This window comes from Bubalus kerabau, chromosome 2 (genome assembly GCF_029407905.1).
Source record: "Bubalus kerabau isolate K-KA32 ecotype Philippines breed swamp buffalo chromosome 2, PCC_UOA_SB_1v2, whole genome shotgun sequence".
NCBI lineage: Eukaryota > Metazoa > Chordata > Mammalia > Artiodactyla > Bovidae > Bubalus > Bubalus kerabau.
In genome coordinates, this window is record NC_073625.1 from 49,960,869 (window position 1) to 49,986,628 (window position 25,760).

Consider the following 25,760-nt stretch of genomic DNA (forward strand, 5'->3'; position numbering starts at 1 on the left):
TCAAGATACACCACAAACATTCCCCCCTGTGATCGTTGGGTTAAGCTGTACAATGAAAGAGCATTTCTAAATTGAACCTCATCCAGGCAGAAAACACATCAAGGCTCTGAAGGTCACCCAAACTCTTCAGCTGAAGCTTGGAATGAAAAATCAGAACCAAAATCAGGATGGGCAAACCTACCAGGAGCGCTGCCTGTTCACACACTTGACTCTTCTTTTGTTTGGGAGAGTTTTGTTTTCTCTCTCTTAACCTCTCTCCTCCTGTCTTCCTCTGCTCCCTTACTCGTCCACTCCCGCCTTCACAAACAGGAGAACAAAAGGCCCCTATTTGCTTTCCCTTCAGCCCAGCTTGCACCAGGAGGCCCTTTTGGGGGCCCCACGGCTCTCTTGGATTCGTGTTTTAGGAGGAGATCTCTGTTCTAGAGACTATGAGGGCCCCTGCTCTCAGGCCCTATTCTGTAGTATCACTGAAGTGGGAGAACTGGGAGGTGGGTCAGAAGTAGAAAAATGATTCTGAGCTTTCAGTTGAATGGCCATTTAAAATTCGCCGGTGGCCCAGTGGTTGAGACTTCACCTTCCAGTACAGGGGGTGCGGGCTCAATTCCAGGTCAGGGATCTACAATCCCACATGCCTTGTGGCCAAAACTCCAAAGCATAAAACAGAAAGCATCACTGTCCATCGGATCGCAAGAGTCGCACATGTATTAGCAACGAAACCACCACCACCACCACCGACAGGGTAACAAATTCAATACAGACTTTAAAAAATGGTCCACCTCAAAAAAAAAAAAAAATCTCTAAAAAGAAAAAAAATTTCCCAAAGGGAATTTAAGGAGACAATCAATGCATACAGAGCACCCACTATAGTAAGATGGAGAGACAGCACCATGGAATAAACATATTTACTGGGCCAACATTTTTAGAGTAATTTTATAAATAGTCATGTTAGAGGCCCAGTCTCCTGAGAACCCATAAACTAAAAGTCTCACTTCCTGATCTCTGAGGGTTCCATTAACTCCTTCAGTTTACTCCCTCAGCTCTTGATTTGAGGCTACAACTAAGTGCTTGATTTTTAAAAAGGGCAGGGATGGGGAGGGGGGAAATAAGAGACCAGATTCCTCACTTGCTCCCAGGCAAGCTTGTGAACACTGGTGTCTTGCCTTGTCTTAAGCACACTTTCGAAAAGATAAATGAGCCGAGGTCTGTGGGACAGAGAAGATAAAATCTACATTTTAAGTGACTTATGTAGACCTGGCCAAAAGGGTTTAATGTAAAATATATTGTGGAGAAATAACTAGTGTGTTTCCCATGCACAACTGTAATTATTAAAATTTCACACATATGCCTATAATTAGAATTGTGAAACTAGGGGGAAGTTCACCTCCCAGTACTGTCACACGGGTCTGCCTCAATTAGATTTGGTATACACATAAGCCAATTATCACTCAGTTTTCTGAGAGTTAGGAAATGAATCTCAAAAAACACCCAAACAAACGCTGTCTTGGAAAACTGACATGCAAAATCGTTTTAAATTGTGGCTGTTACCCTTTAAGATTATACTAAACTAAAAACATCAGACTGCTTTCTTTTTTTAAAAGGGGGGAAAGGATCCTAATTAAATAAAATCTTATTCCAGTTAATTCTAGTTAACTTGAACCATGGCTTACATGGCTTAAGTAAATTTATTTATATCAGCTTATTTCAAAGAAAGAGAAACTGTTAAGAGAAAATGGTAATAGCTTTAATCAACCTTTGAATAAACAACTAGGTAATTCCTTTGAAGGAAAGGTTCAAAGGGCTTTCAAGTTGCAAGAGGGCAGCTGTAGAGATGTTTGATCCAAATTGCCTAACTCAGAAGCAAGAAAACACCTAAGACACTGGGCTTTCTTTGCCTCAAACATCTCCCTTCTTCTCCCACCTACTCTGTATGAAAAAAAAATGATGAAATGCAGATTCTGCTAAACAAAATGCTGTTTCCAGTTGCCCTCTGGGATGGCATAATGTCTCTTTCCATTCACACATTCATTAGGGCTCTTTGGTTTAGTGGGTCAGGAGAGAATGGGTGCCAAGCGAGAAGTTCTAACAAAGGGACACCCAGTTATCAAAGCCTCCTTTGCAGCTGTTTCGGGAATTCTGGTTCCTGACCCCTGGTTTCTGACATGGCCCACTGTGTCCAGATGAGCTATGATGCCTGCCTGGGTACCAGTTCAGAAGCTGCCAAGCTGAGAGGCAATGACTCTGCCTAAAATGGCTTCTGGTATCTAAAGGGTCCCCCCACCCATCTCAGGGGATCTGTGGGCTCTAATGTAGGTCTGCCATGTCTTCATCTTATTTGTACAGGTCTCCTCTAAGAGGGTTTATTATGTGGCCAGTGTGTGTGTGTGTGTGTGTGCTCATGCGCCCAACTGTGTGCTGCCCCACGGGCTCCTCTGTCAGGGGATTTTCCAGGCAAGAACACTGGAGTGGGTTGCCATTTCCTCCTCCAGGGGATATTCCCAACCCAGGGATCGAACCTGCATCTCCTACATTGCGGTCAGATTCTTTACCTCTGAGCTACTGGGGAAGCCCGGCCAAGGTGTGAGCTACTTGCAAATGCACCCACTATTTACAGAGACTGGTTCTTCCAGAATCTTCTCACCAGTGGAAAAGTCTGTGCTTTTCAACACTCTCCACTCTCACCGTTGATTGTCTAGGGCTATCACTTGAAGAGAAAGAAGCGAAAACACACACAGGGGCAGAGAGAGAGGCAAAGTGAAGGGCAGAAACAGCATGGGGGTGCTGGGCGGGTAAGGGGACCGCCTGGCGGTGGCCTACACTGTGCTGGGGTTGCCGGCCTCGGCACAGACAGCACGCAGGGGAGTGGGGTGTGCTCATTCATACCACAATGGACACCCAGCCTTCACACTGTCTGCTCTCTTACACACTCTGCAGCTTTAGGGCAACCCTGTGACTGTTCCCCGCACGTTTTCCAAAGACAAGTGCCAGGTCACCCTGCCAGGGAACCCACAAAGAAATCTCCTTTCCTCCATTCCTCACCCCCCACCCCCACCAGGACGTGCCTTTGTTTAATGCTGCAGACCTCGGAAACCAGGAGCAAAAAGACATCCTGCAGACATTTCAGAGTCTGCCTTGTTTAAGGCTGCTGCACCTGGCTCTCAGGACAACTCAAGTGCAATAGTAAAACAATCTGATTTAAGGAGGAAAAAAAATTATTTGATCATCCAAGAATCTTCTAAGAATACATCCTAACACATCTGAGTCAGTTCTAACGAAGTGGATGAACCTAGCGGCTATTATACAGAGTGAAGTAAGTCAGAAAGAGAAGGATACATACTGATATTAATGCATATTATGTGGAATCTAGAAAGATGGTACCAACAATCCTACGTGCAGGCAGCAAAGGAGACACAGATGGAAAGAACAGACTTTTGGACTCAGTGGGAGAAGGAGAGGGTGGGCCGAGAGAACAGCACTGAAACATATACATTACCAGACGTAAAATAGATAACCAGTGCAAGTTTGATGTGTGATGCGGGGCATCCAAAGCCAGTGCTCTGTGACAAGTTGGAGGGATTGGGTGGGGGTGAGGGGGTTCAAGATGCAGGGGACACCTGTATACCTATGGCCAATTCCTCTTGATCTGTGGCAAGAACCACAGTATTATAATTATCATCCAATTAAAATAAATAAAACCCGAATACATCCTAAAAATCCCTCGGGTCGGGGTGGGGGGATTGGTTTCCTCTTAATTATTAATGTCCTAATAATGGGTGTATTTATCAACACCTGTCAATGATGCTTAATCACCCAGGCCTGGAGTGCCTGGCAGCCTCTTGCCTGTTATTGGGTTGGAAGCCATCTGGGATCCCAAGGAATATAACTGGTCATTTGAATGATGTGTTTTAGAGAGTCTGGAGATGGTTTTTAGTATTTGCCAAACAAAATTTCCTTCTTGGGTACAAAAGCTAAAATTCACAAAGTTCTGTTAATCCTTCTCTTTTCTTCTAACAGAAAGTCTTTTCAAGCCCTCGAGAGAGAAGAAATTACTTGCACTTGGGGTGGGAAAAGAAAGAAAGGAGTAAAAGATGGGGCTAACATCTGGGTGGAAACATGATGCCCTGTGATTTTGCCAAGAGCAGCCATACAGGTAAACAAAAGTAGAATATATCTGGAGAAGAAGCCATGGGGTGAATTTGCTTATGGACCCTTAGTGGTAAATCAGTTATGATTCACTCCACCCTGGAATTTCCTCCTGATTGGCACAGACCTCTAAAGCAGCCCTCTGTTTCACTCTGTACCATCATCCGGTACTACGGGGGTAAAGCGAAGACATGAAAAAGAGGAGGTAAGCTGCATTTCCTCTTCTTTCAGTGCCCCTACATTCACTGAAAAGTGGAATAAAGCATGGCCAAGCTAAGAGCAGCATTTTTGAACCAAACTATGTTCCCCTTTTCTTAAGAAGCTTTCAGGTGAATTCAAGTAAAAAGAACCCCTCCACAAGTTCAGCTCCATCTGAATTAACAGAGAAGCAAAAGTTAGAATAATCCTAAGAACATGTTTTATGTTTAAATTCTTCAAAACCATGCTTAGATGTTGCAGGTAAAAGGAGATGAACTAGAAGTATTGTCTGGGAATTAGAAATAGACCATGGTAATTTTCAAAGTCAGAAATAAATAACTGAGAATTGACAACATAGCACTTAAAGGATAATCTTGCTTTAAAAAAAAAAGTCATACCTATCAGCTTGATATTATTGTCTTCATCTAGCAGCAAGTTTTCTATCTTCAAGTCTCTGAAATAAACAAAACCATACAACATTTCAGATAAGCACTTGAAACAGTGGAATAACATTTTGCTTCCGAAGGGAAACGAACTGTTGAGAGCCACTTTGAACCAACCCATAAGGCTTGCTGCCAAAACTCACACAATCAATAAGTAAATATTTATGAAACGTGATATACGTAATTGCTGCAGAGTCAAAAAGCTAAAGGATTTCAGAGAAGACAGAGAGCAAGGAGGGCAGAACCAATCCGTTTCCAAAAGAAGTGGGGCCAGAGCTGAAACTTAGAAGTTAAGAAAACCAGTAGAAGACATCATTCAAGACAGGCACTGCCAGAACAGTTGAGAAAATACAAATGGGACCACGTTTTCGTGAGATGGTGAGCAAAACCAGCCACAGTAAGGAATATTCAGGCAAACAGTTTCTTTTTTTTTTTCTCTCTTAATTGAAAATATGATTATCAGTCCTACAACCATCATACTTGGAGCCCAAGTGAAGTGAAAGTCGCTCAGTCATGTCCACCTCTGCAACCCCCTGGACTATACAGTCCATGGAATTCTCCAGGCCAGAGTACTGGAGTGTGTAGCCTTTCCCTTCTCCAAGGGGTCTTCCCAACCCAGAGATCGAACCCCCAGGCCTCCCACATTGCAGGCGGATTCTTTACCAGCTGAGCCACCAGGGAAGCCCAAGAGTCATCCACAAATCAGCAAGGGATAATAAACTATTTTGCAAGCAGCTATTACGGTGGACAGAAAAATAGACCCCCAAAATGTCAGGGTTCTAATCCTTGGATATGTAAACATTACATAACCAAAGAGAACTAAGTTTGCAGATGGAATGAAGATTGCTAATCAGATGATGAGTGGCTTTTGATCATGGACACTGAGATAACTCGGGAGGTGGGAGGGAGACACATGCTCCAGGTCATGCCGAGTGTGAGGGGTTGGTGGTACCTGTACAAGCTGACTGTCAGCCCCTTGAAGGTATGAAACATTCTGCCTTGCTTACCACTGTGCCGCAGTACCTTTGCACATTCCGTAACCCAGTAAATACCAATGAATCTACATTATTAAAGAGATCACTTGGGATTCCAGAAGAAAAAAACGTGGGTGAAGGTATAAGCCATCTATGTCAATGATCAGGAGCACCTTAAGTTGCAACCTGTCAGCTCAGACACACCATGAACATTAAATGTGTGAGCATATAGTTAGTTCCCTTCTATATGTACACAAAATGCTTTTTCCCTTTTATTTTGAAACACAGCATTCTTGGTCCAGCTTTTATGTTCACACTTCTGAATACAGACATAGCCAACAGAGTTATTTTTGTCCTCTTATCTCTATTGTTAGGACTAGAAGAGTATGGTCATGATAAACAAAAATGGTGACTGATAGCGAGCGGTTCTTGGAAGTGCAGAGATGAGGGGAACAGCACTTGCTAGAACTCTGGAGGCCCAGGGAGCCAAATGCCCCCTCCGTGTCCCACCTCCTGGGGACAGGGGTTTACAACTTGGTCCCAGCACGGCCGCCTCATCCCGTCTTCCAAGAGTGGCCAGAAATCTGGATTCAATCCCAGTTTTTCAACGTTGGCAACAAATCACAGTAACAACCACAGAGCGTGGGCCAACCTTACAGGCAAGGTCCAGCCTACAGACTACCGATTTTCAACCTCCATATGGGAGGAAGCTGAGCCTTCAAAGGACATGAGACGCCCAGGGAGAGGGCGGAAAATGAGGCGCCAACATGCTGGCAGGAACAAGGACATTCAGAGCCAGCTAAGAAGGAACAGTCAGGCAAGTACTGGCACAAGAATGACAAAAGGGCAGCACTTCAAGATGAGAAGAGTTAAGGAGTGGAGTGCAGGAAAAGGTGAGCTCGAAACAGTCACCTCTGGATTTCAAAACTGGAATCCTTGACCCTTGACTCGTAGCCTTAAGGCTGAATACCTGAATAAGAAGGGAGATCGTGTTGAACTGAGCATCTGGGGAAGGTAGATGGATGGTCCCCAGTCTAGGTGTGGGCTTCCCAGGTGGCTCACTGGTAAAGAATCCGCCTGCAGTGCACGAGACTCGAGTTCGATCCCTGGGTCGGGAAGATCCCTTGGAGAAGGAAATGGCAAACTACTCCAGCATTCTTGCCTGGGGAATCCCATGGACAGAAGAACCTGGCGGGCTACAGTCCATGGGGTCTCAGAAGAGTCGGACACGACTTAGCAATTCAACAACAACAAATCCATACGTGTTCACCAATGGGAAGAACTGTACACATGCCCTTCGATTTAAATAAAACCATACACTCAAAAAACTGTACCAGTCTTTAAAAGATGTCACCTATGTCCCAATGCAGGGTAAACCACACCCCCCCCACTACCACCATATAAGGTGATCCTCCTCACTTTTCCAACGGGAAGACTCTGCCCCTCAGAAGGTTTTTTGGAAAACACAAATATATAATTTTTAGAAATGCAATGAAATGATCAAATGACTATTTACACTATTTATCTATGAAGCTGCACCATCTTATTTCAGAGCATATACTATCATCTTAACATAATTACTTTAGAAATATTGTTCCTACACCCTCACATCTTATTGAAAGAATTTCATTCAAACTTGTGACAGGCAAGAGCAGGAGTCTCCAGTGTAACGCGACCTTTCAATTGACTGGATGTTTGAGATAAAGCACCATTAGAATCTGTATGTGATGTGCTTGTTGGAAATATTATCCCAAGCCATTTAAATAATAAGAGCCCATTTAAAATCTCTATAAATTATCCACTGAGTCAATTGATTTTAGAGTGGTCTCACAAACTCTCACACTGTGAGTCATATCCCTTTAGCAGCTGTTATTAAAGCCACGCAAAATGCCATCACCTCCCTTTCCATTGGTTCCCTTAGACTTCTAGAGTTTCCAAGGCCATCGGTGAGTCAGGTCAAGGTTAACTAGTATTTTGCTGTTGAAAATAATGGAGATTGTGCCCTGATCCTATGAGAGACTTTGCAAGCATTCTGTAAGGCACTTCTTCCTTCCTGAAAATGATAGACTATGTCTTACCCTTATATTCAAGCATATATGGTAATTCCCGGCCACTTGCAGGGACTCACAAAACAATGTGCCAACAACAGTCCAAACTGTGCATTCTGTGAAAACTGATTATAAAGCAGCAGCACTATTTAATCTAAAAGAGGGCCACAGTTTATTTCCAGCAAAATTAAACCTCTTTCCCTGGGAAGCATGGAAGCCACACGAAGGCATTCAAGGAGAAATTTGGTTCAGAACAAATATTATGAAGAAAAACAGCTTAAAGAGGTGAGGTCAAAGAATGCAACTGCCAAGAACAATAAAACTAAGCTGGATAACTCTGGGGCCACAAAAGACCAAGGAACAACCAACCACAGTGATTAGAAGACCGATATAAATGAAAGGCTAAAAATAAGAGACGATATAGAAGAGAAAAAAAGGCCCACTTTTAAAATAGGGGAAATGTCATGAAACCACGGTAGAAAGTATAAAAATGTAATTATTACGCTCAGTCATGTCCAACTCTTTGAGACCTCATGGTCTGTAGCCCACCAGGCTCCTCTGTCCATGGAATTCTGCAGGCAAGAATACTGGAGTGGGTTGCCATTTCCTTCTCCAGGGGATCTTCCTAACCCAAGGGGTGAATCTGGGTCTCCTGAATTGCAGGCAGATTCTTTACTGTCTGAGCCACAAGGGAAGCCCCCCAAAATAAGAGGAGATGTAGAAGAGAAAAAAAAACCCACTTTTAAAATAGGGAAATGTCATAAAACCAGGATGAAAAGTATAAAAATGTAATTATTAGGCAAAAGGAGGAAAATGAAATCAGTTTTTCTTTTCACCTGTTGCATCCCCTAGACACCCACCCCAACCCCTAGGAAAAATGCTCACAGCAAAGCTGGTTAATGGGCATTTACCCATACCTTTTCATCAAAGTTTCTAAAATATTCCAGTGACAACCAATCGAACTGCCTAAAAGTTTCATGACTAGTTAATGGAAAGTTAGGTATATCAGTCTCCACCTAGATCAATATATTTAATCTACCCAAATGAAGGGAACATTCAACTTCTTTTTGCTTTATTTCACCTCCTGATTTGTCTTTGGAGGTTTATCTACAAAGGAGAAGACTTTCCTTCTGACTCTAGGGGAAAAAGGCTCAAAAATCATATTTTAAAATGTCATTTTACCCTAGGATATGAATGTTTACAGCAGCTTTATTCCTAACTGTCAAAACTTGGAAGCAACCAAGATGTCCTTCAGCAGGAGAATGGATATACAAACTGGGGGACATCCCAGACAATGGAATAGTCTTCAGTCATATGAAGAGACAAGTTATCAGGACTTCCCTGGTGGCCCAATGATTAAGATTCCAACTTCCAACACAGGGGATGTAGATTTAATTCCTGGTCAGGGAACTGAGACCCCATGTGCCTTGTGGCCAAAAAAAAAAAAAAAAAAAAAAAACAAAAAACCATGAAACAGAAGCAATATTGTAACCAATTCAATAAAGACTTTAAAAAATGGTCCACATAAAAAAAAAAGTTTTTTAAAGAAGAAATGAGTTACCAAGTCATGAAAGTCATCGAAGAACCTTGCATGAATGCTCAGTTGCTAAGTCATGTACAACTCTTTGCAACCCCAAGGACTATAGCCCAGCAGACTTCTTTGTCCACAGGATTTACCAAGCAAGAATACTAGAGTGGGCTGCCATTTCCTTCTCCAGGGGGTCTTCCCGACCCAGAGATTGAATCCAAGTCCCCTGCACTAACAGGCAGATTCTTTACCACTGAGCCACCAGGGAAGCCTAGGAGAACCTTGGTGGTGGTTTAGTTGTGTCCAACTCTTGTGATCCCATGGATTGTAGCCTGTCAGGCTCCTCTGTCCATGGGATTCTCCAGGCAAGAATACAGGAGTGGGTAGCCATTTCCTTCTCTAGAGGATCCTCCCAAACCAGGAATTGAACATGGAACCGTAAATGCATGTTTTTAAGTGAAAGAAGGTTGTCTGAATAAACTATGATTCCAACTCTATGACCTTCTGAAAAACACTGTAGACTTAAAAAATGTTCATAACTTAAAAGTTGAGAGTTATGTTTTAATCGGCAGGAATTTTTAGGACTTCAAACCCAGGAGGAAACATATCAAATAACCCTGAAAGAACTGCTCCAAGGAGGTGAGGAGGAGAGCTAGGTTATGTAGAAGTATGTAGACTACCTACAAAGGCAGGTAGTCTGAACATCAAAAGATTATTATAAATTAAAGAAAACCAGCTGTCCCAAGGTAAGGAATTTAGCACCTTGCGGTGTATGGGAAGAGCAAGAGTCTGGCCTCACTGAACTCACTCCTTTGATATGCACTTCCAGTCTCGGGGGCCAGGATCCTGTATTTTCACATCTTGAGGGTCCTCAGGGCTCACTGTGGGGAATGGCTGTGGTCTGATGGCTACTAGATGGCAGGTATTCTTTCCCTCCTGAGCTCCCTCAGAACTCACTAGCTCACCATTTATGATGGCTGCAATTACCGATGTCTGTGACATCCTTTGTTTAGTGATATGGCAGGAAATATTCCATTTCTCAAGAGAAAACTACAGACAAGGAGAAGATCACCAGTTGCCTGAGGTTGCAGAAGGAGGGCTAGAATGTACAGGTAGAACACATTATTTTAGGGCAGCAAATTTATCCTATATGGACTTCCCTGCCTGCGAATGCAGGAGACTCGGGTTTGCTCCCTCGGTCAGGAAGATCTCCTAGAGAAGGAAATGGCAACCCACTCCAGTATTCTTGCTGGATAATCCAAAGGACAGAGGAGCCTGGTAGGCTACAGCCCACAGAGTCACAAAGAGCCAGACATGACTTAGTGACTAAACAACAAACTATTCTGCACACTACGGTGGTGGCCAGATGGCACCACGTATCTGCAAAATTCATAGAGTGCACAGCACGAAGAACATCCTAACGGACTATGCACCCCGAAGAACCTGAACGTAAACTGTGTACATTAGTTAACAATAATGTATCAATACTGATTCAGCAATTGTAGCCACTGTCCTATACTATCACAAGATAGTAATAATAGGGAAAACACAGGGAAGGGAAATGGGAACTCTAGTTTTGCATGCATGATTTTTCTGTAAACCTAAAACTTCTTTAAAAAATTAAGTCTATTAACCTTTTAAGTAACACTTGGATATTTTCCCCTTTCTAAGAGATCAGTACTAGGAATGCTATGCGCCCCTGCCAAGCCTCACTCAGGATGTTCCCTGTGGAGCATCCTTACCACCTGAAGTTAATTATGAGTCCATTCAGCACAGCGGGCCACTCAGAGCCTCTGCCCAGCTACTCAACAATGACTCTAAAGACCATGAACGATCCCATGAGGCCAAAAATTGAAAGATAACTTCTTGAATAAAAGGACGAGGGGATTTCCTGATGGTCCAGTGGTTAGAACTCTGCACTTCGACAACAGGAGGTAAGGGTTCAATCCCTGATTGGTGTACTAAGATCCTGTAAGCCATGTGGTACAGCCAAAAAAAAAAAAATTAAAAATTAGAAGGGTGAATTTATCCACAAAGTTTTAGTGTTAGTAGATTACAATGCACCGTGTGTGTGTGTGTGTGTGTGTGTGTGAGCCACTCAGTCATGTCCGACTCTTTGCAACCCCACGGACTGTAGCCCACCAGGCTCCTCTGTCCAAGGAATTCTCCAGGCAAGATCATTGTAGTGGGTTGCCATTCCCTTCTCCAGAGGATCTTCCCAACCCAAGGATCAAACTGGGGTTTCCCACACTGCAGGCAGATTCATATATATATATATACACATATACTGGCAGGCCTCTGTAACCCAGAAAACCTCCCCGTGGTGCTCCATCCCGAGAGCGAAACATCTGTCTGTATTCGGTGTTAGGTCTGTGAGATGAGAGGGAAGGCTCTGACAGCTGACCAGTTTGCACCTGACGATAAGGCGATGCTCAGTTTCACATTTAACAGCCCGTGATGGGATCAACCACCTTGCGGAGAAGAGAGAGACGTGGAGGGCTCGTCCTCCCGACCCGCAGTGGGACAAGTTCCTCTCTGCGGCCAGCTGACTGCAGGCAGTGTGAATGAGTTACTGAAAACGCCGGGGAAGGAAAGAAAGTGGTCCCTGAATGGACAGGAACTGGCTTTCCCTTAACCAGTAGGGCTTCCAAGAGGACTCGGGACAAGTAAGAAACGGGACAGGGCATGTGTGGCGGAACCGGCGATCAGGACAGTGCTGGGGGGCTGGGGTGGGAACGCTGTGTCCTAGGAGCGAAGGAAAGCAGTCAGTGGAGGCCTTTTGCCCCAGCAAGAGGGAACACAACCCAGAGGCTTCTCGGCCCTTCTCTGATGACTGGGCCAGGAGAAATGTCCGGTGGGGCTCCTCATGGCATTCATCCCACAACCCCCACAACTGCAGACCCAGCACTGGGTCCGGTTGGGGTGTGGGGTGGTGAGTAGGCATTTTTCCAGAGATTGAGAGGAAGGCCCAAGGGGAGAGCCCTAATCACCAGCCCTTTGTTCTGGGTTATTTCAAAAGCACAAGCGCTAACAGGCCTGACTAACAATTAAAGGTTCACCCACAGGCTAGCAAGCATCCCTCCCCCTCCACAACCCACCCACCCAAAGGCTCCTTTAAAGGTATCCCTTTCAAGATAGTAATCTCTAAGGTTTGGAGACAGGCCATGAGGAACGCTGCCCTCCCACACCCAGGGGGTGGAGGGGAGGACCCTGTTGCCATAACAAACAAGGGGGTCCTGGGGTGTCCTGGGGGAGGGGAGGTGCAGCTGCTGGGGAGACAGAGCAAGGGAGTGTGTGTGCACGCAGTCTTGCAAGGGGAACACACGCTCGTGTATGAGACTGCGCGTGTGTGCAAGCACACGTCTGTGTGTGTACATGTGCCTGTGTGCACATGCACAAACATGCTTCCCAAATACCAGGATGACGGGGCCTCACCTCACCAGGTGGTTAAGGTCAGGCCTCTAACGAACCCCAGGCCTAAACTGGGGGGCAGGAATTCAAGAGAGCTCACCCACAGGGGCCACTCAGGGCTGAGACCCAAGATGAAAGGGAGGAACTGCTGCTGCTGCTGCTGCTGCTGCTAAGTCGCTTCAGTCATGTCCAACTCTGTGCAACCCCATAGATGGCAGCCCACCAGGCTCCCCCGTCCCTGGGATTCTCCAAGCAAGAACACCAGAGTGGGTTGCCATTGCCTTCTCCAATGCATGAAAGTGAAAATTGAAAGTGAAGTCGCTCAGTCGTGTCCAACTCTTAGCGACCCCATGGACTGCAGCCCACCAGGCTCCTCCGTCCATGGGATTTTCCAGGCAAGAGTACTGGAGTGGGGTGCCATTGCCTTCTCTGAAAGGGGAGGAACAGAGGGGCATAAAGTGGAGGCTGCCAGGGAGGGGAGAGGAGGTGAGAGGGCTGTAGGGGGAGGACAGGGGAGAGCTGCTGAAGGCCTAGTGTGGAGGAGGGGGGCAAACCTGGGCCAGGACGGCAGCCTGAGAGTAGGGCAGACAGGCTCCAGAGGTCAGGGCTTGCGAACAGACCTGCTGAGCCGCCCTGGAAGAGTCACTTACATGCTCTGAGCTCCTGATTCTTTCTTTGGAAAATGGTATCCTAAGAGGGTCCACCTGGAAGGGCCGATTGACAGGTAAGGATGACAAAAACGGGCCCCTCCCAGCTGCACGAGCACTGACAGACACGAGGTGAGACGCTGGTGTGGCCAGGGGAGACGGTGAAGCTAAAGGTTCTAAGACACAGTGAAGGGGAGACTCGAAAACAGATTTCAGATAAGCGATTCCCTCGGTGATAAGCACACAGTTGTTGCTGTTCAGCCGCTCAGTCCCATCCGACTCTTTTCGACCCCACGGACTGCAGCACACCAGCCCTTCCTGTCCTTTGCTGTCTTCCGGAGTTTGCTCAAACTCATGTCCATCGAGTTGGTGATGCCCTCCAACCATCTCATCCTCTGTTGCCCAACCCCCTTCTCCTCCAGCCTTCAATCTTTCCCAGCTTGGGAGGCAAATGAAAGGTCAGACAGAAGGGGCCCGAGACAGGAGATGGGGAGCCTGGACCAGACTCAGAGAGGACTAGATCTGGGGGAGAAAGTTGTGCCTGCGGATATGGCCACAAGATGGATTTTAGTAATGAGCTAAGAATAAAGCATTCAAGAAAAGCATATAACTCCCCAGGCATTTTGCAGTGAACAAGAGTTTTTTTGTTTGTTTTTTTGTATATTTTTTTAGTTAGGTTTAATCATCAAAAGCACTGTATTAAAACCAAATGTGGGAAGCAGGAAGGCGGTTCAAGAGGGAGGGGACATATGTATACCTATGGCTGATTCATGTTGCTGTGTGGCGGAAACCAACACAATATTGTAAAGCAATTACCCTCCAATTAAAAATAAATAATTTTTTAAAAACCAGATGATTTTTTAATCTTTGATTTATTTATAAGATGAGCAATTTGGTTAAATGCAAGAATAATGTGTTAAGCATATAACCTGATTTATTTATTCAAAATGAAACCTTTATTGAATTCCTACAATGCTCCAGAAACAAATTCTGCTCATAAAATGGAAGAGCTATTCATTCACTAAAAAGATGCCACCCGACAAAATGTGGCCTGAAAACTAAATAAAATGGTATGAAGTCAATGAAGAAACACCCTTAAAATTCCAGAGAATATGGAATCTTCCAGAAAGAACATGAATTGGTGACCAGAAAGCTTCCATCCCAGTGCTAACTCTGACGCTAGTTGTATTCATTCAATTTCCCTTCACTCATCCAACAGAGTCTTACTGTGTCTGAACTGGGTTGGGCGCTGGGCTAGATGGTGGTCTGTGCAAAAGCCAGAGAGGAAACAAGCCAGTTATCTTGTGAAGCTGAAGCTGAAGCTCCTCCAATACTCTGGCCACCTGATGCGAAGAGCCGACTCATTGGAAAAGACCCTGGAGCTGGGAAAGACTGAGGGCAGGAAGAGAAGGGGGTGGCAGAGGATGAGATGGTTGGATGACATCACCGTCTCAAAGGACATGAGTTTGAGCAAGCTCTTGGCGTTAGTGAAGGAGTTAGTTGTGTCCGACTCTTTGAGAGTCGGACACAACTTAGCGACTGAACAACAGCAATCTTGTGAAAAGTGTTTGGAAAACAAAATAGAAGGTGCTAGGGAGTCTATGACCAGAGAAGGGACTCCTGGAGGAGGTGAGCTTCTGAGCTGGGACCTGAAGGATGAAGACAATTCAGCCAAAGATTTCAAGAGCCTGGTGGCTCACCTGATAAAGAGTCAGCCTGCAGTGCAGGAGACCTGGGTTCAGTCCCTGGGTTGGGAAGATACCCTGGAGATGTGAAAAATACTCCAGTATTTTTGCCTGGAGAATTCCATGGACTGTATAGTCCATGGTGTCGCAAAGAGTCGGACACGACCAAGCAACAAACACAAGCAGAGAACAGCTCTGGGGCCTTGAACACACAGAACTCGGCCTCCACAGATAAAACGAATGAGGTGGGCTCAGTGGTAGTTATAGCATACATATCCTCAGTACTTCCTGAGGGTCTCGAGCTAAGCACTTTACAGGAATTGAGTCATTTAATCCTCACAACAACCACATGAAGTGGATAATCCCTTACCCCTATTGTGTAGTTCCGGAAAGTGAGGCACAAAGGCCTGAGAGATTTGCCCAGTGCAGCTTTTAAGAGGTAGACCCGGAACATGGATACAGGCAGTCTGGCTTAGAATCCACACGCTGACCACGGTGCAACCCAATCCACAAACTTGTCAGGCTAGAGCTTTGTGAAATCCCATGTTTCTTATCATGTTTTCTCAGTCCCCAACAAAAGAAACTTTGATCTATATAACCAATGTCTCCAAATATGCGTTCTCGCCCTGGGATCTGCAACAGTCCCCTCCCCCCAAGTAAAGCAGAAGTCACCCCTCTCTCATCCGCCTTCCCCTCTCTCCCCTCTCCAAAGGAAACCAAAAAGGTAAAAGAACTTCGTAAAACCCCATCAGCACAGGTGGGATCTGCTTCTTGTCAGGCTCACGAGAACAAAGAAGGGTCCCCTCTCTTGCCCGGCATTCCTCGGAGTGCAGAAGGCCCCTTCCCAGCCCTGATGAGTGACTGGGGTCACGGCTCTGGGAGCAGCCGTGTTGACACACAGGCGCCTGGTCCCTTTGATCACGCATGTCTCTCTCCCAGTCCTGCTTGTCTCTTCCTGCTTAGGGATGGCCGTATTGTATTACCCGGGTGTGTTTTGTCTGTACGGCTTGATTGGACTTTGTTATTTTGAAAGAACAATTGAATCTCAAATGAGCCTCGCAGCAGAATCAGCATTCCTGATGATGGATGTTAAGGTCGACGCTTTTTGTATGATAGAAAAATCATCAGATGTTGGTGTGAGCCCAGTTGAGGAAAAGAAAAATGGGAAAAAAGAAACCCTTGTTAGAATTTAAACCCAAAGTTATCTCAGGCAGTCCTCAGAGGGTGTAATGAAGATGTGAGGTCCACATTCGAACTTTGCGTAAAGTGAACAACCCCACTGTTGCAGCAGATGACATGAAAGGTACATGGCAGGTCTTTTTTTTTTTTTTAATAACTTTACTTATTTTTGGCTGTGCTGGGCCTTTGTTATTGTGAGAGCTTTTCTCTGGTTGTGGTGAGAGGAGACTACTCTCTAGCTGTGACACGCGGACTTCTCACTGAAGGGGCTTCTCTGGTTGGGGAGCACAGCCTCCAGGGTACCTGGGCTTCAGTAACTGGAGCACGGACTCAGTAGCTGTGGCTCATGGGCTCTAGAGCACAGGCTCAATGGTTGCGTTTCGAGGGTTTAGTTGCTCTGCAGCATGTGGGATCTTCCCAGATCAGGGCTCAAACTGATGTCTCCTGCATTGGCAGGCAGATTCTTTACTACCAAGCCACCAGGGAAGCCCAGGTTCAGTTTTAAATGAAGTCCTCTGCCAGCTAAGGAAATCTGCTTTACAGACGTTTGGTTTCCTTTTTTCCCTTCTACTTGTAATAGTTACATGATTTTTAAAGAGTCACTTCCTTTAAAAGATATTTAAATAGCTCTGGATCGATAATTAAATATTTAGATTTAATTTCACAGGAAATGAGGGCTCTGCCAGGCATTAAGCTGACGATGATATGACGGTACAGTATCAGACTCATCAGGAACTATGCTTTTTAAAGCAGCCTCTAACACACATCACCTAAAGCCCTTTAAATCATATAACATAGCCACCAAAATTCATCCTAAATCCTTTTGGATGATCCAATCGGTTTGCTCAGAAATCTTCCCGCTAGGGACACCAGGAAATCTCTGAAATGCTATCTAAACTCTCTTCCTCATTTGAAAACTCTAACCTTGAAATATGCGTGTATGTTAGTCCCTCAGTCGTGTTTGACTCTTTGCTACTCCATGGACTGTAACCCACCAGGCTCCTCTCTGTCCATGGGATTCTCCAGGCAAGAATACTGAAGTGGGTTGCCAAGGGGATCTTCTGAACCCAGGGATCAAACCCAGGTCTCCTACACTGCAGCCAGATTCTTTACCATCTGAGCCACCAGGGAAGCCCAACCTTGAAATAATTTATGAATTCTTTCCACCTCTGCAGCATAAAGGAGACAATTCTCCACCATTAAAAAAGGCTACAGTGTATTACCAGATTATGGCTGCTAGAAATGAGACACTCAAAACCTTTGAAAATTCAAGACATTCCAGATATAGCCATCCAGGAATATATTGGAAACAGTTTCCTGTGATGTCTCCACCACCTAATCACCTGTGCCCACATGCGCTGACACTCATTAACGAGATTTCTAGAGGAGAAAATGAAGAACTCCTCCAAAACGACACCTGTATTTCCAACCTTCCCTAACTTCAAAAGATCTGAGCCTTTGCCACTACTGGCTGATTTCCGAAGAGGTGGGGAACGAAGCGGAATGCCGGAGATCAGAGAGAGAGAAAGCGCACCCTCGTTGCTATCAAAACATTATTAAATGCATTCCTTTGACGTTCTGACAGTAATTGCGCTGAGAAGGACTGGATTTTGTTAAAATTACTTTAAAAGGGTTGTTGAGAATTTCCTGCGGGAGAGACCAGCAAGCAATGCACAGCCTTCGCTGGCTTTCCCTTTGTTGTCCCGGAAGCTCCGAGCCGGGGCGCATCTGATTTTTGACAGCATGAAACCCGTGTAATAACACCCTGAGTCCCTCGGAAAGCTCCACCCCCAGTTCTCTTTTCCTCCATGACCAGCGGAGCCGGTAACCCAAGCTGATTCATTTGCGAGGTTTCTGCCTTTGTCGTCTTCATCACCAAACCAGGCATCCTACGATCATCATGTCCCCCATCGTGGCAGAGCTCTGACACCGCAGGTTACACAAGGGAGTTGTTAACAGCCAAAAATAGGGTTATTCACTTACAATTTCTGAATGTTCCCTTCCTTGCTGATCGAAACTCAGAAGAGTTCTGATGAATCGTGATTTGTTAACAGTGTGTCTGACTAAAAATACGTACATGGAGAGATTTTCTTACCTTAGCGAGGAAATGATCTGCCTGAATGGGGCCTGGCCAAGGCTGGCTCCTCCCCCCAGTGCCCCCTCCCCCAGCCGGGGACCTCCCCCCTCCCCCAAGTTCCCCCCCAAGCCTGGGACCTCCCCCTCCTCCCAGTCCCCCCCGAATCCCGGGACTTCCCCCTCCCAGTTCTCCCCTCCCTCCAGGTCCCCCCCAAGCCCAGGACCACCCCCAGTGCCCCCCTCCCCCAGCCCGGGACCTCCCCCCGCCCCAGTTCTTCCTCAAGCCTGGGACCTGCCCCTCCCCCCAGTCCACCCCCAAGCCCGGGACCTCCCCCAATGCCCCCCTCCCCCAGCCCGGGACCTCCCCCCTCCCCCCAGTTCCCCTCCAAGGCCGGGACCTCCCCCTTCCCCCAGTTCCCCCCAAGCCCGGGCCTCCTGCCCCATCTATGTCCCCCCACCCCCAGCCTGGGGCCTCCCTTCAGTGTCCCCCCTGTACCAGAGACTTCCCCACAGTGAGTCCCAATCCAAGACTGGGACTTCCCCTCAGTGTCTCCCTGCCCCCTCCACCAAGACCTCCCTACCGTGTCCCAGATTCAGGCACAAGGGGCAGAGCATCCCCGGTGCCAAGCCCATTGGTAAAGTGAACTGGAAGGAAGCCACTCATAAAAGACCATGTATTGTTTCCATTTATATGCAAGATCCAGAATAGGCAGATCCATAGATACAGAAAGAAGACTAGTAGTGGTTATGACCAGGGCCTGGTAGGAGGGGTGGGAATGGAGAGTGACTGCCAGTGGGTACCCGGCTTCTTTTTAGGGGTAATGGCAATATTCTAGAATTAAGGCAGTGAGTATAGTTGCACAACTCTGAATATACTGAAAATGACTGAATTGCACCCTTTAAAATGATAACTAATGGGATGTGAGCTGTATCTCAATACAAAATTTTTAAACATATGTGTGTGCATATCTATATAATTCCTTGATCTTGGTTTTTTAAATGAGAATCGATTAAACATGAGCCCTAATTTTTCTCAACAACCCAGAGTAATTATGAATTATAACTCCATGAAGAAGAAGTATGCATTTATCGATGAAGTCAACACTTTTTCAGGAGGAAAAGAGGACACTTTCATTTTTTTTAATTTTACTATATTCTACTGACCTTATTTTCAGAGAAGGCAATGGCAACCCACTCCAGTACTCTTGCCTGGAAAATCCCATGGACAGAGGAGCCTGGTAGGCTGCAGTCCACGTGGTCGCTAAGAGTCGGACACAACTAAGCGACTTCACTTTCACTTTTCACTTTCATGCATTGGAGAAGGCAATGGCAACCCACTCCAGTGTTCTTGCCTGGAGAATCCCAGGGACGGGGGAGCCTGGTGGGCTGCTGTCTATGGGGTCGAACAGAGTCGGACACGACTGAGGCGACTTAGCAGCAGCACTGATCTTATTTTAGTCTAGCACTACAAGTCGGCCCCCACCACCAACAGCAACACTGCCAAAAATTCTGTCTCCATTCAGTTTGCTTGCAAAGCGCCTCCTCAGGAGGGAACAGGCTATTCCAAAAAAAAAAAAAAAGTTTGCTTTTCATAATTATTTGCAAGGTTAGTTTGGGAACAAGGTTAGTTAGTTATGGGGAACAAGCCTCACTTTCAAAGGCAAGTTCACAATTCATGTAGTGATTCAATTCCATTGAATAAAATGGCTATTAAGCAACTACCATATGCAAAGCAAATACAGTGAAAGCACCATCAAGCATTGCTAAAAAACAGTCTCATGCCATCTTAACATTGCTGCTTCTTTCGGGCACCTGAGCAAGAGTTTTTATTGTTTTGGAAATAATAATAACAAGAGCAGCCAACACTTAAAATGCCCCTATTACATACCAAATGCAGTTCCAAGTTCTTTCCGTATAACAACTCATTTCCCTTTATACCAACTATGAGATGAGTATCATGATTATTCCCATTTTACAGAAGAAGAGACTGAGGTTCAGAGTGGTTAAGTAACCAGGCTAGGGTCACATAACTATTTAAAGGACAGAGCCAGGATGGATTCAGCCTTGCTTGACTTGCACTGGAGCAGTGCGTCCGGCCCAGAGTTGGTGGCCAGCATCACGGCGCAGCCCTTACCTGTGGACCACCCCGGCCCGGTGCAGGTGCTCCACCGCAGAGATGAGCTGCCGGATGTATCTACGGGCTTCCGCCTCCTCCAGCCGCTTCTTCTCGTAGATTTTGTGCATCAGGTTGCCCCCGGGGCACAGCTCCATGACCAGGTAGTAGCTGTTCTCCGTCTCTAAGATATCGAGGAGCTGGGTGATGTTGGGATGGCGGATCATCTGCTGGATCTGTCCCTCTCGCCGAAGGTTTTTGGTGACGTAGGTGTCTTTCTTGGCTCGCTTCTTGTCAATGACCTTGATGGCCACCTAAGGAGACACCAGGAATGCGGCTGTTACCAGACACTGCAGGCGAAGTTTACCCCCTTGACTAGCCACAAAACCCTAGGAAGACACATTGCTCCTTCTCCACACCAGGAGCAAAGCCTGATCTGAAATAGCATCCAGGGAGAAAAGAAAAATGTTACATCAGCAAAGGTCGGAAGAGTCAACCACGAAGGAAGAGAATATCATTCACTCAGGCCAGCTTGAAGAAGTCTGGAAGGCTCAGTGAAGAGTCAGTGTCAAACCTGGTGTTTTATCCTGTGGAGAAAACACCAAGGTCACCTCCAGCCAAGACCCCTCCCCACCCCCACCCCACCTCGCTCAGACCTTGTAATTGCTCCTGGTTGGGTCCCCCCAGGCCTTCATTTCTGAAACAGCCAAATCTGCCTCCATCTTCAGTTCTGGGGCGTGTTTAGGGAGCTGAGGGGTGCAATGCCCAGGGATTTGGTAGCCCTGCCCTTCCTCCCCACCCTTCTCTGCTCTACACCAGGCCCTCAGGTCCGGCTGCCCCTGGCTTCCAGTGGTCACCTCTTTCCCTCTGAATCACGACGCAGGTACTCTTGGCCCCAAGTCAGGCCCAACCTGTTGCTGCTCCAAAGTGACACCTCCGCTGCCACCTGGACGCCCCTCCTGGGTCACTTCCCCTACAATCAACAAGTCACAGGTATAGACCCTCCAGCTTTGCAGAAAGGGAAGGAAGGAAGGAGGAAGGGAGGGAAAGGAGAATGGAATAAGGATGGAGGGATGAAGGGGGAGAGAAGACTTCTGCCCAAGTCTCCACCTTCCTGCCCTTCCTTCGTTGGCTATTGGCAATTCACTTACCCAGCCTTAAAACACAACACTGTTTTGCCCTCTTCTTTTCTTCCTTACGTCTTCTCTCCTCTCTAAGGCGACCAGCCATTGACACCTCATCGTCTGCTTGTGCTCACTGCCTCTCTCACTTTTCCTTCCTCTCTGTCCCCAAGCCAGGCTGCATTCATCTGGGACCTTGCCTCCCAGCGTTCAGATGCCCTGAGTCTGTGTGAGACTCGAGCAACCCAAGGGGCATTCTTCTATGAGGCTATCAAGCCACTGGGCTGCAGGACAGAAACACTGGACCTTTCATTTCTATTTATTTCTTTTTTTTGTAATTATATTTTGTAACTGCTTCATAATGCATTCAGTGTACAGAAGTGTGATATCGATTAATTAGTAAACGATTAATAGATGATAGATAGACAGATGCTGGGCAAAGACTGAAGATAGGAGAAGAGGGAACCGAGGATGAGATGGTTGGATGGCATCACCAATTCAACGGACATGAAGTTGGGTGAACTCCAGGAGATGGTTAAGGACAGGGAAGCCTGGCGTGCTGCAGTCCATGGGGTCCAAAGAGTCGGACACAACTGAGCGACTGAACAACAGGCAGGCAGATACAGGCAGATACGTGTTTGTACAAAGGGGCTCAAATGTTCTTTTCTTTTCTTTTTTTTAACACTAATCCTCTATCCTAAGTCCTCCCAGGTCCTGGCAACCACCACTCAAATTGTAACTTTTTAATAGGAGGATAATTGCTTCACACTGTTGTGTCGGTTTCAAATTTTATTTTCTTGACAGATTTGTGATAAAAATACAAGTCTGGCCACCTCTGCTCTGGACTATGACATTAATGTCCTGCCTCTTTTCCTTGATACTCACCCTGGCCCCTTGAATTCACACTCTGCCCTGCCCTGATGTCTAGAACTCTGATTTCTTGCTTGAAGCTCTTTGGGGGCTCCCTGCTGCCCATCGGGCAAGGTCCACAGCGCCTCAGCCCAGCACTGAAGCTTCTTCTCCATCAACCCCGCCACTGTTCAGCCCAGACTCCGAGCCCCCCAGAGCAGGTCTCCTCACTCCCCCGACCACACGTTCAGCTACTCTCCACTCTCTTTACACCTTCAAATCCTTAGACACTAACTCCAGTCCCACCTTTCTCCCAGAAAGTCTCTTTAACACTCCTATTGTATGCTCCCATCATACCTACCACCTGCGATACCATTTAAAGCACCAATCCCTCCCCTTAACACAGGGACCACTCCCCACTTTGCTGCACTACAGTACTTTATAAACGATGAGTGACCAACAGGTTACTAACAAGCAAATCAGTGAACCTTTTTTTTTAAATCATTGAAGCAAAACTAGCTGAAAACAGCTTAATCCAGCTGTAAACAGTTTATCGTTTCTTCTAGAACAGTCTTTTTTAAAAAGAACTTGAGATGCAATTGACATACAACATTGTATTAGTTTTAGGTATGCAACATAAGGATTGGGTGTGTGTCTCTATTGGGAAGTGTTTACCATAATAAATCAGGTTAACATCCATCACTATAGTTATAAACTTGCGTGTGTATGAGAATTTTTATGATCTTCAATATTAGTAACTTTCCAAACATACAATATGGTATTGCTTACTACTGGAGGAGGAAATGGCAGTCCACTCCAGTCTTCTTGCCTGGAGAATCCCATGAACTGAGGGGGCTGGCGGGCTACAGTCCACAGGGTCACAAGACTCAGACACGACTGAGCGACTAACACTTCTTTTCACTTTCATTGCTAACTACAGTCACCATGCTGCCTGTTACATCCTTCGGATTTATCTTACAACCAGAAGTTTGTACCTTTTGACCACCTTCGCCCATTTTAATGGAGATTATCAGGCCCTTAAACCACAGGTATGACCAAGAGGGGACAATCAGCGACTGGACCAGATAAATCAGAACCTGCAACATCCCAGGGCGACGTGAGGCTGATGCTATCTGCCCACAGAAGTGGGCTGCACTTTGGTCTACCAGTTCAGTATATACAAAGCCAAGAGCTTTAAAAACTGTACTCATTTGTGACAAAATATATGTATATATGCATAACACATGCACATATATATACACACAAATATATATCCTTCATCTTGTGGGGGCAGAAAGAGGAATGCTGAAAAGTACAATTAGATTCTGTCTGCTCAACTCTATGTTGCAACGTTTTAAAAATTACACCCTTTGGCAGTGAAATTCTTAAAAGTACTGTGAATAAACAACAGTCTGAAAGCCCGGCAGTAATACGATCTGCCTTTCTTAACAGAGCACACAATTATTAGGAGGATAATTTATTTAGCTCTTTCATTGCCTGGAGTAGGTTATATAATGGCTACCCAAAGACATTAAGCCCCCACGCCTAGACCGTGTGAATGTGACCTTATTTGGAAAAAGTGAAGGATGCTGAAATGAGATTAACCTACATTATCTGGGTGGCGCTAAGGGTCACCACAAGTGTCCCCATAAAATAGAGGCAGTGGGAGATTTCACACAAATACACAGAGAAGTCCAAGTGGTGAAGCAGGCAGAGATGGCAGGGATGGGATAATACGGCCACCAGGCACTGGGAGAGGCAAAGAACGGATCCACCTAGAGCCATCGGAGGGAGCACAGCCTTGTTAACACCTTGACTTTGGTCCAGTGAAATTGACTTTGGACTTCTGGCCTCCACAACTGTGAGAGAATAAACTTCTGTTGTTTTAAGTTACCAAGTTTGCAGTAACACATTACAGCATGTGTGTGCGCGTGCTAAGTCGTTTCAGTCATGTCCGACTCTTCGTGACCCTATGGACTGCAGTCCACCAGGCTCCCCTGTCCATGGGATTCTCCAGGCCAGAATACTGGAGTGGGCTGCCATGCCTTCCTCCAGGGGATCTTCCCGACCCAGGGATGGAACCCACTTCTACTAGAGCCACTTGGGAAGCCCATGCATTACAGCAGCCACAGGAAACTAACACACCAGGGGTCCACTCCACCATCATCTGAGATCTTGGTTCCCAAGTCCTACTGATTCTTAAAGTCCCTTTGTGAAAACCCTGAACCCTAAGGCAGCCCCGCCTAGAGAAGCTATCCTATAAAGGCCCCTCTCTATTTTTAAACACCTTCACTTGTAAGCGTCGCTAAACTTGTAAACTCTGTATTGATAATACTGAAGATGGAATGACGTTCTTGATTACACAAAACCGTTTAATCAACTTCGTCTGTAACAACTGAAATGGGGGGGGGGGGAATGAATGGGAAATTAAGGAATTGGCAGTGATCAATGATCAGCAAAGGGAGGCATCTAATTTAATTTGACAGTAATCAGAGATTTACAGGCACTAATTCTACCAGGGGAAGCCCAGTGTGATGATGGGTCTCTAGCTGAAAAGATAAACTGATTCAGTCAGGAGAGTTTTAAAGAGTAAAATTAAATCTGCACAGACGGACTGAGGACCCAAGTTGATGGACCAGACTAGAACTCCCAACATGGTCTTTGAGTTTGTGAATGGGGTGTGGGGCAGGGGGTGGGAGGTGTTGTCAGGGGAGTTTGTGAGTTTCATCCTGAGCATATGGGGAAAGAAGTTTTGCTGTGAACGGTCAATAAAACAAAGTCTCCAACTTTCTGATGGCTTCAAGTTGCATAGCCTCCTGAAATTTTACAGAGGAATCTGCTTTCAAGGATTGCCCCCACATTTCCAAGTAAGTAGCAAAGTCTGAGAAATTACTAGAGAGAGGGGAACACAGCAACAGTGGACCACAGGTGAAACTGATCATTCTTCAGCTTCTCATTAATTAAGACACCACACTTATCGCAGTATGGCAACTCCCACCCCATCATCACTCCCAGGCTCCTGCAAAATAAATAAATAAATAAATACCTCTCAGTGTATAAAATCAGCAAACTTTTAAATAGCTAAGCTCACACAAAAGAAAAGGAAATATCCCAAGGCAAAAAAAAAAAAATTGAATAGATCCAAGATGAGGCGGCAGCAGCTACGGTGTAGAGAAATAGAAGATACAGGGAAGAAGGGGTGATGGCAAGGAAGGAGATCCTCAGAAAGCAAAGGAAGAAGATCCTCAGAAAGCAAAGGAAGAGGTTGGTCTGTGGGGATAGGAAGCCTGCTCCCTCCCACACGAGGAAGGAGGAGAAGGAGAAACACGCCTATCCTAATTCCTCCGG

General features: G+C 46.0%; 1 protein-coding gene across 1 annotated transcript in view; it reads right to left on the minus strand.

Moving 5' to 3' along the window:
* The window catches only part of HUNK (hormonally up-regulated Neu-associated kinase), a 129,627-nt gene that overhangs the window by 63,580 nt on the left and 40,287 nt on the right, over positions 1-25,760 (minus strand). The window contains exons 2-3 of the mRNA XM_055567695.1: positions 20,464-20,756; positions 4,737-4,792 (exon numbers count right to left, since the gene is read on the minus strand). Coding sequence (XP_055423670.1) covers positions 4,737-4,792; positions 20,464-20,756 — 349 coding nt within the window. The remainder of the gene's footprint in view (positions 1-4,736; positions 4,793-20,463; positions 20,757-25,760) is intronic.